We start from the raw sequence: 15,566 nt of genomic DNA on the forward strand, positions 1-15,566 counted from the left end.
TTGTAATTTGAGACAGCTTAAGCTGAGTAATGGGTTCTGTTAGAGGACCTCTGTTATGTTGTATAATATTTTATAATCCAACTGGTTAGTGTGTTAATGCAGCACTAAGTTCTAGCAGGACAACTACAGAGACAAGTTGAGTGCCTGAAGCCACAAGGAGATTGTTAATCAACAGTGCTGCTTCTGTACTATGATGAACTCTAAAGCCTGAATACTCTCAAACAAACCGTTCCTGCCTCAGTTGTCAAATAACTGAACCATTTACAAACAAATGGATGGCTGGCTTCGTCTATAGTTGTCTAAGACATCCTGGTCTAGAGTAGGGTTCTGAAGTAAAGGATTAAATACACCAACCTTAAAAGACAGTGGTTGACTGTTGCCTTTAGCTCTGCCACTGGGTTATTAAAACAGGAGGAATAAGTCACTGACAAGTCACCCATCTATTCAAAATCCTATTTAATGTGATTAGAGCTACTGTACAAGAATATATCTGTAGTTGAATTGACATTCAAATTGCAGTGCAGCCTTGGTTCAAATTACAGTGACTGACAGTAAGTCAAGATGCACTTAACTCATGTTCATTCATTTTCACTGGTGTCAAAATGGCATCTTACAAAGAAATTATGAGTCTTATTACTGAACTACTGAGGCTACAACTGGACCTAATTTTATAAATAGAACACAGGGAGAAAAGCTTAGCCTTTTGTGCTATATTACTGGAGTGGAGAGGATAATTAGGTTTGATTGCTTTCACCCATTTTTTTTTATTAAGGAACTATTAAAATACACTGCAGTAAAATACCCCTGGCTTAAATCAGTTTGACTTTTTGATTAATGAATGCCTACACTCACGTGGTGACACAATACAGGCTATACAGAGAGGGGAATCACTTTAAGACTTCATGATAGACAGACAGATTTAACACCGCTTTTGAATCTATGCCAAGAACACACAGGGGTTGCTTTCAGACCACAGAGTCTATTTGGAAGTGAAATGAGACGTGCAGCCTTGGTTCAATTGTTCAGCTTGCACCAGATTCTGACTGACAGCTTTCACGACTGCCCAACAATTCCCACTAAATGGATAAATGCTGAGAATTGAAATTGGCTTGAAACAGAAGAATTGCTTTTCCGTTCTAAGAATACATTTGGCATCTTTGAGTTGCTATTGCTGAAAAAAAAAAAAAAACATTAATGGCAGCTGTCTGCAACTCAAGTGACCCAGTATGTCATCCTAGTGTGACCCGGATATTACCAGGACCTGAAAGAGAGGCAGTTAGTTGAAACAATACCTGGATATCTATCTAGAAATTTAAACTGTTTTTTTTTTTTTTTTTTTTTTGTTTTTTTCTATAAAACCAAATTCGTTGAAAGTGATGTGCACTATGTGGGATTAAGTTTATAGGAATTTGATACCATGATTAAAAAAATAAGTAAATTAAAAAAAAATACCACAACTTACGTACATTACCAGAACTTCAGGAAGTAATGAAATGATGTTACCTGTCACTGTACTGCAGGGGAGCTCCATCTTTGGTCCAGCTGGTTTTGGGAGGTGGGAAGCCCTTGGCGGGACAGAGTATAATCAGTGATTTAGTGGCATTGGTGAAGAGGGCGTTGTGTCCGATACTAATGTTGATGATCTTCTGATAAGTCAGTGGAAGGGTCTGCTGCTGTCTGGTTATGACTGGCCTGTTGGCCACCATCTCTGGCCAGTGCTCTGACCAGTTGGGCAATCTGTCTGTGAGACAATACACAATATAAGAGACAAAACTTTTAGTGCTTTAAGTTGTCTGAAACTGATCTCCTGGTATTTTCACCAGAATAGTCTCTAGACAATATTGCGGAAAATGGATGGATAGAGAAATAATAAAACTTAGAGCTGATTCTGATTAACACATGTTTATTACCTTTAGCTTGTCTTCCTCCCTTTGTGTTTCTGATCCAGAGCTGGTCAGCAGGCATGTGGGTTAGCAGTGAAGAGATAAGCTCTGAGGCCTGAGTCTGCTGGATCTCTCTTCTATCAGCCTGCAGAGTGATATTAATCAGCCTTTCCTCCACCCGTGGCTGCAAATAGGCATCCTGGTCACCACTGGGCAGCAGAGACACAGTGACCCTACGAAACATCAACTCTGAGGCGTGCGTGTGGCAGGTAGGCTCCCAATTAGGAGTAGGGCTGGCAGGGGACATTGTGCCAGATGACCTGCTGTCAGTACCTATCAGTTGCAGGGTGAAAATGTCTGAGGCCGGTCCGGCCACACACTTGTATACCCCAATGTCCTGTGCCCCCAGAGAGTAGATCTTCAGAGAGCCAGACTGGGTGACTCGGACATGTTTGGAGCTCGGCAATGGGCTTCCATCTTTAAGCCAGTGGATGTAAGCTTTGGGGAACCTTCTGACAGGGCATTTGATGACCAGAGAGGTGTTGGGAAGGAGGTAAGCATGACCACCAACAGTCAGGTGGAGGCGTTGCACCTTGCGCGTCTGAATGTACATGTTGTGCGTGCCCATGAGCACTGGACACTGTTTAACACCCTTCCTATAGCCTCGAACCTTTGCTGGATGTCTCACCATCTGCTTGACTTGGTTCTTCCCCAGAACTTTGCGAGTGTCTTTTGGTCTCATCTCCTTTTTGTGGTCTGTCAAGTAAGAGGGTTATTTCAATGTAGTGCAATGTCGCGAGTTTACATAAGAAGAATGTAAAAGAATGATTACATTTATCTATCACTCTGCAAGACATTTGCACTATACACCAATCAGGCATAACATTATTTTGCCTAATATTGAATGTTAATGGGGGCCTTTGGGTCCTATGGGTAGAGGGAAGGGGCCTCTGAGGATCATCTCACAGATACTTGATCCTTTATCAATTTGGGATCTAGTGGATTTGGAAGCCAGGTCAACATCTTGTGCTGTTCTTCATTTTTTTTGAGTTGTTTCTAAACTGTGTGTGTGTGTCTGTGTCAGGCTGCATCCTGCTGGGGATGACTGCTGCCATCAAGGAGTGTTATGAGGTGGGGTGTCTGGTCTAGTCTGGGTGGGTGGTACATGTCGGAATGCCAGGTCCAAAAGTTTCCTAGCAGAACAATGTATTGTCACAAGAACATCAATGTTATTTACTTCACCTCCGTGGTCATGTTTTAATGTTATGGCTGATCAGTGTATGTACCTATACTGTGATATTCAGGAATCCCACCTCCATTATTTTCAGTGCTGAATTAACTCTATTACTGCTATTACTACTAAAATCATATAACTTTATCTTGTACACAGCCCACAGTGACTTTTCATAACCTACACCCAGCAAACATCATTCATGGTGGATGGCTGTCGCTGTCATACCATGATCAGAACACTGTGTGCGTGTGTGTGTGTTCTTACTGCGGCAAGGCATCATGCGGCAGGTTCGTACAAGAGGTGGGGAGGGCAAACCTGCGCATAGCTCCTTGTCCAGTGTCACCTTATTGCCCATGGTGGTTAACTGGTGACACAGTGCATCCCTGTGTTGTATCCCCAAACCACAAGACACAGAGCACTGCAGAGAAAAACAGGACTAGTATTGAAATGTTTGTGTCAGAGAAATTGTCTACAATATTGGACGATTCTGCAAAACTCTGTACCCAGGGGCAATAGCTGTTTTTTTCAGAACCAATGTTTTTGGTTCTGTCAAGTTTGATTTAAAGAATAGATAGAGAATTTTGAGAAACAATATCCACTGCTTAATTTAATGTCACTCGCTGAGAATTACCCAAGCATGTGCTGTTCTGAAAAGTAGTCTGCACACATACAATATGAAGTACATGGATATACAACAGTAATAGTCACACATGTACAGAATCATTCTAGCTGTACAAGCAGACTTGATAATTGATCAGTCTTCTGCTTGAATTAGATATGGAGCCTGTTCTATCATTTCTCCAGGTGCTCACCTTTCCCCATTCTCCTCCTGCCATGTAGGGCAGACAGTCGGTGTTGCTGCAGCGTCTGTTAGCAGAAGGTTTTGCTCCAGTACAGAGTTCATCTTCCAGCCTTCTATAGGCCCCTGTGGACAGGAGCTGCTTACAGTACACCTTGCGCACTTGGACCCCTCCACCACAGGACTGGGAACACTAGTGAAAGGAAGCAGAAGAACTCAGAGCTTAGGAGGGGGGAGTTAGACCAGTTTTCACTGTAGATTATTTCAACAGTCGCAGTATCATCTGTTCCTCGCATTAAAAAGGGAAGAAAGAATGTCAACAACAGCCCTGATCTGATGAACACATCAAAACATCACATAACACAGTTTGCACCGGGACCACTTGTGTTTCAGTCAGGAGAAATGAGAAGTTTTCAATCCAGATTAAAGTAATTCTTCTTTATATAATTTATATGACTTCGTTTAGAGTTAAAACAAGTGGAGAGTTTTGTCCTTTCAGAGCAGCTTCAAAATGAAGGATGGATTGTCCATATTTGTGATATTCCTCTCTGTTGTCTGGAGTTCTATGTATACAAATCCCTACTCTCAATATGTCCTGCATAATGTCCAAAAAGTGCTTCAGTTATGTATGTATTATGTTTGATTTCTCTTTCAGTACTGATATTGTTCACTATCTGATGTAAGGACAAAGACAGTCCTAACTCAAAAGCATAAACAGTTAAGTGGTATTGTCAAAACATGTTTCTGATGAACGGCTGTTTCAGAGTAATAATTTCTTTAAGCTGACAGCTGTTTAAAAGGGTAAACAGTTTAGTGTTTAGTTTCAGTGTACTAGTCGTATATACAGTATACAATGTTCAGGATAATGGACACACAATGCAACCAGCAACAACAGTGCAATGATGTGTTCTTGTTTCTTTAGTAATGGTTACTTGGTAGCTTGTGCTTCCATTGCGCAACGTATAAGGTAGACAAGATCAACTGATCACTTCATAAAATTACAAAAATTAAAAAAATACATTTTAAGAAGTGGTGTAAAGAAGTCAAGAATATGAAAACATAATCAGTAAATGAATTTTGTTCTTCCTAAGTGTAGGTCGACGATATAACCAGATTAATCATAGTTTCCTACAGTGTGACTTGTTAACAACAGATGCTCTACCACACATTTACATTCAGGCGTACTTCTTGTGTACCATTAATCACACCCACATTCTTTCCCTTTTTAAATTCTGTCAAAACATTCTCTACCTCACCACCACAACCTGCCTCAGCCTGTTGCGAGGCTTTGCAGCACTTTAACCTAATCATAGTGTGTGTGATTTTCCTTCTGAAGGAGGAAATTCATTATTCAAGTAACAGACGTTTGGTCAGGAAAACAAACACATACATCATTTTGACCAAACAATGGAAGAAGTTGCTTTTCGGGTTAGGGAGGTCATTCATCTTTTAGTGGCATGGAATACACTTTATACGGGGTACATAGGGACTGATATCTGGTAGATAAAGCCTGGCATCACAAGCTGCTTAGGGTTACCAGTTGGGGCGTACTCATGATGTCATTGTGGGGGACTTGATCACATCCGATTTAGTCCTATCACAGACCAAACACAAATTCTAGATGACTGCATCTGTGTATGCTGTGGGAGCTATGTAGTCACATATGGCGAAGGAGATAGTAACAACAAAACCACCTAGCTAACAAATGAGTGTTGCACATTACAGTGTCATATATCTTAACATGTATCTTATTTTGTATATACACATTGTAAAGCCCATACCCACGTGCCTTAGTTATACATGTAGTTTTATCTTGTCTTCCTTGCTGTGGATTTACTCTAAATCCTCTGTGTCCTGCACATATAGCAGAACTGACAATAAAGTTGTCTTTGATTCCTCTGAGAATATCTCACTGAAGAAAAAATTTAAAGTGGTTCAGACCTTTAATAATTCATAATATTTCCCAAATAATATTTTACATCAAGCATTGGCACACATATTAAACAACAAAATCCATACCTGCTCCCAAGGTTCGGTCTCCCAGACTGGAGGACAGTCCACCTGGTTGCACGGTTGCAGGATGGCAGGTTTGAAATCGCTGCACTTGTCTTCAGAAACAGTCACAATATCCTGCTGGTCAACAGAGAGGAGTCTCATGCAAAATACACTCCTGGTCTGTATTCCAACACCACAGGATGCAGAACAACCTGTCCATGCTGTCATCTCCCACCTACAGAGGGATATGGAACAGCAGCTCAGACACAATATAGTGATGATGTTGAGAAGAAAGCTTTTTACAATGAATATCTATTAAAGGCACATCATGACGACATTATATCATTATCAAGTGACTTATTATACTGTGTTCTATATGAAGCTTTCCTCAAACAAAACATCACACATGTTAAACAGCCAGCTATTCCCCCAGTCGTTGTCTCGCTGCATGACTCAGTTCCTCTTAAGATTCAGCTCATGGACAGACGCCCTGACTTTTTCTTTTAGAATTTGCTGGTATGATTCAGAATTCATTGGTCTATCATCAGTAACAACTGGTTTGCACATATGCCACGGTCGTGAGGCGGTATTCACTATGTCATTTTGTCTTTTTACTCAAGAACCCAGCAGGAACGCTTCACGGACCAGTAATGAACCATCTGCAGATTTGTGTATCTGTTGTAAGGATGGATTCTGGTGACCCTGAATCATCTCTTAATATTCATTCATGTACTGCATGTTGATAACTCCGACTTCTCTTTCCCTGTTACTGGCTGCAGGCATCTTTGGAAACTCTATGCCCATTGTTTAACATTTTGTGGGTTCTCTTTTTTTTTTCCTCTACTCTTCTCATTTCACAAATATTTCTTCCTGTTTAAAGGGATCCCTGTCCTTGGTAGACACCCATTTTCAAATTGGTAATGACTCTGTTTCAATTCACACATATCATCCTTGGAACAAGAACCAACACTAAACTTTGTTATAGAGAACACAGAGAGAAGGTCCAGCCTCCTAACTGCAGTGGTGTATGACAGCAGTCTGTGAGTTTTTTGCAGATGCCTTCAGTGACCTTCAGTGATCTCTTACCGTGGAGGACATGGGTCAGGGTTACAGATGCGGATCATTACTGATGGCCTGCTGAAAGAATCACACAAAGAATCGCCCACCTCCTCACCTCGCTTCCGACTAACACACCTCACATCAGCTATCTGCTTTCCTGGACAGAGGACAAAAAAAAAGAGTTCAACGTAAAAGGTATGTGCATTTCATCTTTCACCGTCCAATTCTAAACCCTCACCAGAAGCACATGCGGCTGAGCATGGTGTGAAGTCCCCGTAACCCCAGCTATACTGTTCCTCTGTCTCGATTAAAGTAGCACTGGGATCTTGGAGGCCTGAAGAGATGCCCTTAGTACATGGGCCCTGGTTGCAAAACTTCTCCAGGTGGGGCTTGTCTTCACCACACTCCTCTTCTGGAAGGTCTACCGCTGTCTTGGTGAAGGAGAGCAGCACCTGGCATTTCACCTCCCGAGTTTGTCTGCCAGGTCCGCAGGTGTTACTGCAGGGTGACCAGGGTCCAGGTACAAATCTGAACATGGTGACAGAGCAACAGTGTCTGACAAAGTGACGTGGTCTCCACATCTATGCAAATTATTCCTTGAGCTAAGGTTATGAGACTGTGCATGTCATACATTGGCATGTAAATATGTGTACAATGGTTAAATTCACTCGTGAAAGTCAAGTAAAAATACCGTTCTTCACTATCTCAATCTGGAGGGGGTTTGCAGCCCTTTAACCTAATCATAGTGCATCTGATTTTGCTTCTGAGGGAGGAAATTCATTATTCAAATAACAATAGTTTTGTCAGGGAAACAAACACATGCCTAATTTTGGCCAAACAATGGAAGTGGTTGCTTTTCTGTTTACTCTTTAGTAAATTCTTTCCAGAGTAACCTTCTGACATTACAGTTAATATGTCTTTGTGTCATGCAGTATATCTACCTTAATTGCACTGTGTGAGCTTCAAATCATCCAATTGATTGATTGATCTTGAGACTATATGAGTGTGTGCTGTAGGAAGTCGAGAGCGCGTTTGCAAAGATTTTGACAAAAACATGTGTGTCCCTTCCAAGCGTTGGAGGTGCATGCGAGTTCTGAAAGTTGACAGATCCCAGGGAGGCTATCAGAGCTGCCCAGGTCCAGAGGTCGCAGACAATAATCACATTATCTTCAGCAGTAGGAGGAGGAGAGGAAACAGAGCAGGGCCGATTCACACAGCTCTCAATAAAATGAGTGTGTGTGTGTGTGTGTGTGTGTGTGTGTGTGTGTGTGTGCCTCTCTCTCTCACTATTCAAAAATTGACAATTGTACATGTCTATCTGTACTCACGTGGGGTTCTCTGTAGCGGCGTAGTGTTCTTCCAGTTCATGGGCTTGCTTTAACCAGGGCATTTTGGCCTCTACTGGAACGGATTCTGATAGAGAGACAGATAATATTTAGTTAAACACAATCAACTGACCTAATATATGTGTGGTGTGTGTATTTATCCATAACCTACAACCACTTATCACTTAGCGGATCACGTGTATGAATGTATTTATGGTTTCTGTCACTTTAGTATGTGAGTTGTTCCGAGTTTACATGAAATATGTTGTGAAGTTATATATTCAAATAGTAGAGAGAATAAATAAATTTTATCTTTATCTTTTTCCATATTGTGTATGGCATAGCATGCAGTATGCTTTGCCATATTGGCTGGTAGCTGTTAGTAATGACAGGATGTACACCCTTGTCCTCTTCTATAAATCTGACAACATGTGTACATTTTTATGTTTTGGAAAGGAAAATATGGGCAGAGGTTGTCCCTAGTTTTCCCAAAAAACTCACGTCAGCCCATTTTGAATATTTCTTCTATCGTCCCAAATGTTGCGTTGCCATTTCAGTCAAATAAAGAGCAGTCTCACCTAATGCTGTCTGTAATTAATGTCTGCAATAGCACAGGCCAAGTATGTAGGACATACAGTCCACACATGTGAAACAACAAGCTTCACTGGGTTGAAGAAAATGTAATAGTTTAAGTAGTGTAACAGGGGTGTGTTTGTGTTCATGGTAGAATATGGATCATCAATTAAGGCCACATGATGGAAATCTGTTGTCACTATGGTTGTAGTGGGCATTAAAGAGACCACACACAAGCTAATGGCATTACTGCCAACTCTAAGTCATGACTTCAGTGCGGTTCGCCCAACTGTCATTTAAATCATGCACACATATGCACACAGCAGATACATTAGGGAAAAAAGCACAAATCAGCATATACCATACTAGTTTGAAGCCTACATAAATTTAAAAATACAAACAATTATATGGATATTTTACATCAGAGACTTTTAAAAGCCTCTCAGATAAGGTTGTACTTTACTCGATACGCACACACGCAGAAACGCACGCATGCACACACATACGCACACACAAACAGCTCACTGTCAACCGTTACCCTACCCCTGGTCTTCTGGCAGGCAATAGGGACCAAGCATTCTTCCTTAACATGAGGTTTCAGTGATGTTTCACAGCCGCCTATGTGCTGCCCATGATGGTTGACGCACAAAACCACCCGGTACCGCAGGCCACGGCCACATGTCACTGTGCACTGTGATGGGATGGCAACACATACATGTATTAGTCAATCGATTCGTTTAAAGAATTTTGAGCATCTAACAATTGATGTTATAATGATATTGATGAATCAGCAATTCCAGCTTTTGTAGCCCTAGAAAAAAAATGCTATTCAAGACTCAGTTATTATAACTTGTTCGCAATCTTTTTGTTGATGATGGAATGAAAGAGAGAAAAACTGAGAATAGCATATACCTGCTAAAAAGTTCAAATGAGTTTATCTAGGAACAAACAGGTGCCCAAACCTGAGACCACTCTATAGCCACCCACTGGGGGCAGGCAAAGGTATTGCAGATCTGTCGGGTGACGGGTCGAGGGGAGTGAGTGCACTTCCACTCCTCCACCTGGGAGAACTGTCCTTGTGTGTCTTCCTCTACACACATCACGCTGCGATCCTGCCAACCACCACCTTCCCCACAGGATACTGAGCACTGGGTCCAAGGGCCCTGTTCCCAGCTACACACGCACACACATTTAAAATCAAGTTATAAGTGTTGCAAAATAACCTCAGAAAAGTTGATTGGTAGGTGTAACAGATATCAACAAAGTCCAACTTTTGACAAGAATGTCTAAAGACACTGAGCTGGGTGCTGCTAAAAATTTCTTCTGTTTAAAGGGAGTGTTTCCTCTTGTTACTTTAGGTAAGATTCAAGTGTGGACCAGAAAGTATTCACATCACAATGTCTGCCCATGTGTAACCTCATGTACAACATCTGAAATAAAGGTCAGAGTTACTTACTGAGGCAGGGGATGAAAGTGATCATATGGCATCACCTCTTTGAATCCATCACTGCAGGAGACAAAACATCACCCAATGCATTAGATGGATCCATAATAAGTAAAGATATATTTACAGAGAAGCATTATCTAGCACCATTCCAAATAAAGGCGCGTGGCAGAAGTGCTTTGCAAGACAAATATGTAACACAAAATCAACATGAACAAAAAAAAAACAAAAAAACACAAAGGAAAATAAGTGTTTTAAACATATCTTGAACACATCCCAACAAATCAGATATGTGTTCTATCAGTACAATGTATAATTTAGAAACAATGTGGAAGAACTTAGCTCAATTGCAATTTCAACGGTTGAGTGGACCCTGTAATTTAATACTTGCGGGGTTTAGCACTATATGGCAAATAACAAATATTTATTAAAGAGGTGACTACAATTGTCTAATGGTCACCACTTTCCTCATGAATTCAGATGAACTCTATTCCAAAAACTGAGAGACACAAAACAGCAACTACTCATTCATATCTAATTACTCCTGTTATTCAATCAAAAGTAAATGAGAGACTTAATGATTCTCAACAAGCGCTTTAATCATCACATTCACGCTACATGCACATTAGTTTACACAATTAGCTTTTTTCTGCTACAGTAGAGAGGCAACACAACAAGAAAATGTAATGAGTTTGTAACCGTTTCATTAAAAATATGGTCTGAGCCTGTGTAGTAAGAAGAGAAGTTGATTTTGTACAGTAAGCCAAGATGCTAGTAGTATAGTATTTTCATCTGAAGCACAATAAACTTTCTTAGATGAGTCCCACATTATTTTTTAATGTCCCTGACTGCCACAGATTCATGGCTAAATAAACCCTTACACTATGGTTGAATAGCTGAATAATCTCTATTAGAAAAAAAAAAACAAAAAAACAAACAAACAAAAAAAAAACAAAATGATGGTATATTGTGAAATACAGAGACATTTCCAGGAGGTAGTTATCATAAATCTGTAAAGTCTTGACTGGAAAGGTTTGAATGGAAAGTGACATTTAAAAGTCAGGACGGACTACTAGTCCAGATAGAAACAGCATGCTGGCACAGATGTTTCCCATGACTGTCTAAGGAGGCTTGTCGAGGAGGCTAAGGCCCTTGTGGAGTGTGCACAGATTCATCTCAGTATCCTGAGATAGATCACAGCTATTGACTCAAAGGGAGTTCCTCCAGCAGCTCTAGAGGTAAATGTCACTGAGGTGCCAAAGAGAGCATGAGACACCAGACAGTTTTCAGAAAATGCATTACCAAGGGGAGGAAAAATAAATTTCTCCCTCCAAAGTCTATGTGACAGGATGAGATGGCTGTGACATAGACATTAAATGGAGATGGAGCTGACAAGATGCCTAGACGCCGCAACACTTTCAGAACCATGGACAGCTCCTGATAGTTTATGTTTATGTGAATATTTTCACATAAACATAAAGTCTTTTCCCAAGCATACGGGTGGTCATCTTGTGACTTTGGAGTCAGAGCCTGTTCAGTACAGTCCGAGAGTGGAGCCACGCATAGCTTCAATACTGACGACCTGACCACACTTTCTCCAGACTCACTCACGTTTTCGTTCAATCGATCCTACTCTCTGTTCTATCTCCACCACTTACAAGGACATATCGCATTATAAACGTACTTATTTTTATTTTATTTTTTTTAAAACTCTCACAGTCCCAAGGGACCGCTTTATGGAGCAGTTGGCATGGCAACTGGTAGTCACATTATTTCACATCATGTTTCTATAGTGTCAAATAACTAACTAAAACAAAACTTATCCAAAAAATGACACTTGAACATTCATCAATGTTATATTAACCTCCTAAAATGACAAACTATTCTTGGGGGAAAAAAATAAAATGTTTGATGTGTATTTTAGTTTGGTCCATGGGGGAGGTGGAGCTTATGACCTATACTGCAGCCAGACACCAGTTCCACTGCCCAACTTTATAGTGTCTGTGGGAAAGACAAAGGCTTCTTCCATCTCCCTTGAACAACCTGAAGCATATTTTAAAGTGTTATGGTAAACCAGGTTTTGTATCTTTGGCACAGTTCTGATAATGCTCATTATGGACACAGTCAACATTTCACAAGTTGGTTAAATATGATGGGAGGTTGGTCTTATGATGGCACCAGGGAAAGGTGAGTAGATCTTTTTCCTTGTTTGAGATTAAAGGGAAACGCTCTTATATGTCATGAGTAACTGGAAAAAAGGTATTGTGTCTTTCAAACTAATGTGGTTGATATTAATCTGGGGGTGACTCCAAGCCCTCATAACCCTGAATTAGAGAGTGACTGGATAGATGGGACAAGGGACGAGTTCATCAAAATGTTCCTGAAATGTCAGCGGTTGCTTTTTATCCTTACTTGTCTGGGCAGGGGTCCATATTGCACTCTTTGAGTTTTGGTGTAGGTTTGGTGTTTTCAGAATAGCTGTTACAGTGGTCTTCAGCCACAGTTTGGTTGGATCTGATGTCTGTGCACTCTGCAGAGTTAAGCTGATAGCCTGGGGGAGAAGATGACATGATGTTTAAAACTATGTTAGAGATACACTATACAGATGCACAACAAGTGGTGATCTCAAACCTATTAAAGTGTCAAACTTCTCTAAAACTCAATAGATACTACTACTACTGACTCACTGATGTTCACCTTACCTCCTCCACAAGTAAGCGAACAGGGGAAGAAGTCAGTTTCTCTCCACTGGTACCTAATTGGTTGGTAGAATAGAAACTGAACAACTGGGACCTTGGAGCCTCCATACTTCATCTGAACAACATGTAGGGTAACAGAATAATAGATATGCATTATGTTAAGAAGTGGAGGGTAGAAGAGACTACACAGTACTAGAGGCAAGCAGAAGAAAGTAGAATAAAGTGAAGATAAGCAAAATAGAGGATACCACAGTGGAGAATACTTTTTCAAAGTGATTTGGTTTGTAAAATTGATCTGAGAATCAACGTTGAAGACAAACAGCACCTTGAAAATTTGGGTTGAGGAGTTAACACAAGCAGAAAACTTCCTTTCAAACAAAACTTTCTTCCATGTTCACAGCTCCCTATTTGAAAGGGATATCAATAAGATTTGGACTTGTGGACTAAACTACTAAGTGAACTCTATAGTCTGGCCTGTCAGACATTGTATTATGGCAACCATGTCGCTGTAACAGCATTCTGTAACTTACAGCATCCCTCAGCATGGCTGGGCAACAATAACTATCATTAATGGTGAAATGTAGAAGATACAAAACAAAAGAGTGTTGCAGAAATTGCTTCTGACTGAGACAAATTAATTCTGCATATTTGATATAACAATAATCTACTGTTACAGCTTCTGTATTCCATCTAGAGAAGTGAGAATCTGTAGAAGACTCAGTGGGTATTGGCAGTCTATGCTCTGGTTTCAATATGAACAACACATCTTAAAAAGACAAATCTTTATCATCTGTGCATAAGATGCAACTGTAGGCAATCCAAGACTTGAATCAAACTCATAAGATCAACAATAATACTGACTTGATACCAGTATATAACAGAGATCCCCTTTGTTTTTAAGAGCTCATCTTATCTGATGGAAATAAGATGCAGAAACTTTCATAGTGCATTAAGCTGCTTTTTTTCAAACTACATTGGTTAACACTGGTTAAATGGTAAAGCTGGTGTTTTTTTAGCATAATTTATCATGATATTCTGTAATGTTAACTCACTTGTAATCATGTTTGATTTTCTTCAGATACCTGTTTCTGTTCTAAAAGCTTCTCCCTTGGTATTTTGTTTTGTACTGTGTTTTCCCTCTTTAATTATATGATTGTTTTCGCCTTGTGTACTCAGCCCTCATTAGTGTCACTTGTGTCAAGTCCTTTGTTTAGTTTAGTTTCCCGCTTGTTGATTTACGCCCGTGTTTCCCAGAATTTCTGTTCAGCTTCTTGTTGTTCGTAGTTCCCTGAGTTTTGTGTTGCTTTTGTTTTGTTTTTTTGGATTACCCTGCCTACCCTGCAGCGGTTTTTGTTCCTTTTTAGTGACTCATCGTGCCTTTTCTGGACTGAGTGCCCTGCGTTTGACTCGTACCTCCTTGCTACACATCATAACATCATTAACAAATTCCATCAAAATATAAAAGCATCACTGTAATTTCCAACTACCTGTCTTTGTCATTCAGCCTCAAGTCTGTTTTAAACAAAACACCTGGACGAATCTTAAATATATTAAATTTAGAAGATTAACATCAGTCTCATACCTGTGCTCACTAATTAACACTTTGTATAAATAATTTAGACTTGTAGATAAAAAAAAAGATGACATTTCCAAAGCAGTTACTTGGTTTAAATAAACAGTTTATCAATAATTACTAAAATGGGATAAAATACAAAAACTGATTTTGTGCTGTAGTGGATAAATCTGGCAGAAGGACACACTATGTGCATGTAATAAAAGTTAAACTACAATTAGAAAAAATGGATATAAGTGTTTATACAGTGATATAGCAGGGCTCTTCAACAGTAGTATTAATAGAGCTGTTGGAAAACAACTCCATACTCTTATTAAAACAATTCCCTACATTGACAATTATGCAATTTTCGTTGCATTTCGTGTATCTGTGCTTAAAATGTGTACATCAGTAGTCAAAGGGCGTTTTGCTGTGAACCCAGGCATGCCCCCCTTTCCTTTGCTTCACCTTGATAATGTAATCAGCTCTGAGGGGGCCGTGTGTCTTGAGTGTCTGTTTGTCGGACCCTCTTTGGAAATCCAAGGATGTATTGCCTATTACATAGGAGCCTGAAGACGCCAGACTGATCTCCTCCTTCCCCTGAAGAGAGACGGCTTCAATGACTGAAGGGAAGACAAAGCAAGAAGCAACATTTTATATTTAAATGTAACCTTTATGAAAAATGCAAACGCACGCAATATAATGAGCAAACATGAGGACAATGGGAATGAAATGCACTGAAAAAAGCTGTTATCTAATACAAAAATGTGGAACATCCAACAGGAGCTCTAAAGTGCAGTGGGATTCAGACATCTACTAGAATAAATGTAAAAAAAAAACACGACAGAAGCAAAAGGAATGAAGAGAACAGAGGGCAGAAAGAAAAGTCTGAATCAAAAATAACACAAGATAGAAAAGAGTGGACACAGGCTATTTCACATAGTTTTTACAGTTCAAGCCCAGGTAAGAAAAGGGAAGAATGTGTGTTGTTAAATACCCACAA

The 15,566-nt window shown here is 40.1% G+C and overlaps 1 protein-coding gene across 1 annotated transcript in view; it reads right to left on the reverse strand.

Moving 5' to 3' along the window:
• Positions 1-15,566, reverse strand: part of adamtsl3 (ADAMTS-like 3) — a 92,642-nt gene that overhangs the window by 15,449 nt on the left and 61,627 nt on the right. Inside the window, exons 9-22 of the mRNA XM_047581177.1 lie at positions 15,032-15,186; positions 13,015-13,126; positions 12,725-12,863; positions 10,325-10,375; positions 9,831-10,041; positions 9,412-9,559; positions 8,299-8,383; positions 7,209-7,498; positions 6,998-7,127; positions 5,936-6,146; positions 3,930-4,109; positions 3,382-3,535; positions 1,911-2,639; positions 1,504-1,741 (exon numbers count right to left, since the gene is read on the reverse strand). Coding sequence (XP_047437133.1) covers positions 1,504-1,741; positions 1,911-2,639; positions 3,382-3,535; positions 3,930-4,109; positions 5,936-6,146; positions 6,998-7,127; positions 7,209-7,498; positions 8,299-8,383; positions 9,412-9,559; positions 9,831-10,041; positions 10,325-10,375; positions 12,725-12,863; positions 13,015-13,126; positions 15,032-15,186 — 2,833 coding nt within the window. The remainder of the gene's footprint in view (positions 1-1,503; positions 1,742-1,910; positions 2,640-3,381; positions 3,536-3,929; positions 4,110-5,935; positions 6,147-6,997; positions 7,128-7,208; positions 7,499-8,298; positions 8,384-9,411; positions 9,560-9,830; positions 10,042-10,324; positions 10,376-12,724; positions 12,864-13,014; positions 13,127-15,031; positions 15,187-15,566) is intronic.

This window comes from Mugil cephalus, chromosome 3 (genome assembly GCF_022458985.1).
Source record: "Mugil cephalus isolate CIBA_MC_2020 chromosome 3, CIBA_Mcephalus_1.1, whole genome shotgun sequence".
Classification (NCBI taxonomy): Eukaryota; Metazoa; Chordata; class Actinopteri; order Mugiliformes; family Mugilidae; genus Mugil; species Mugil cephalus.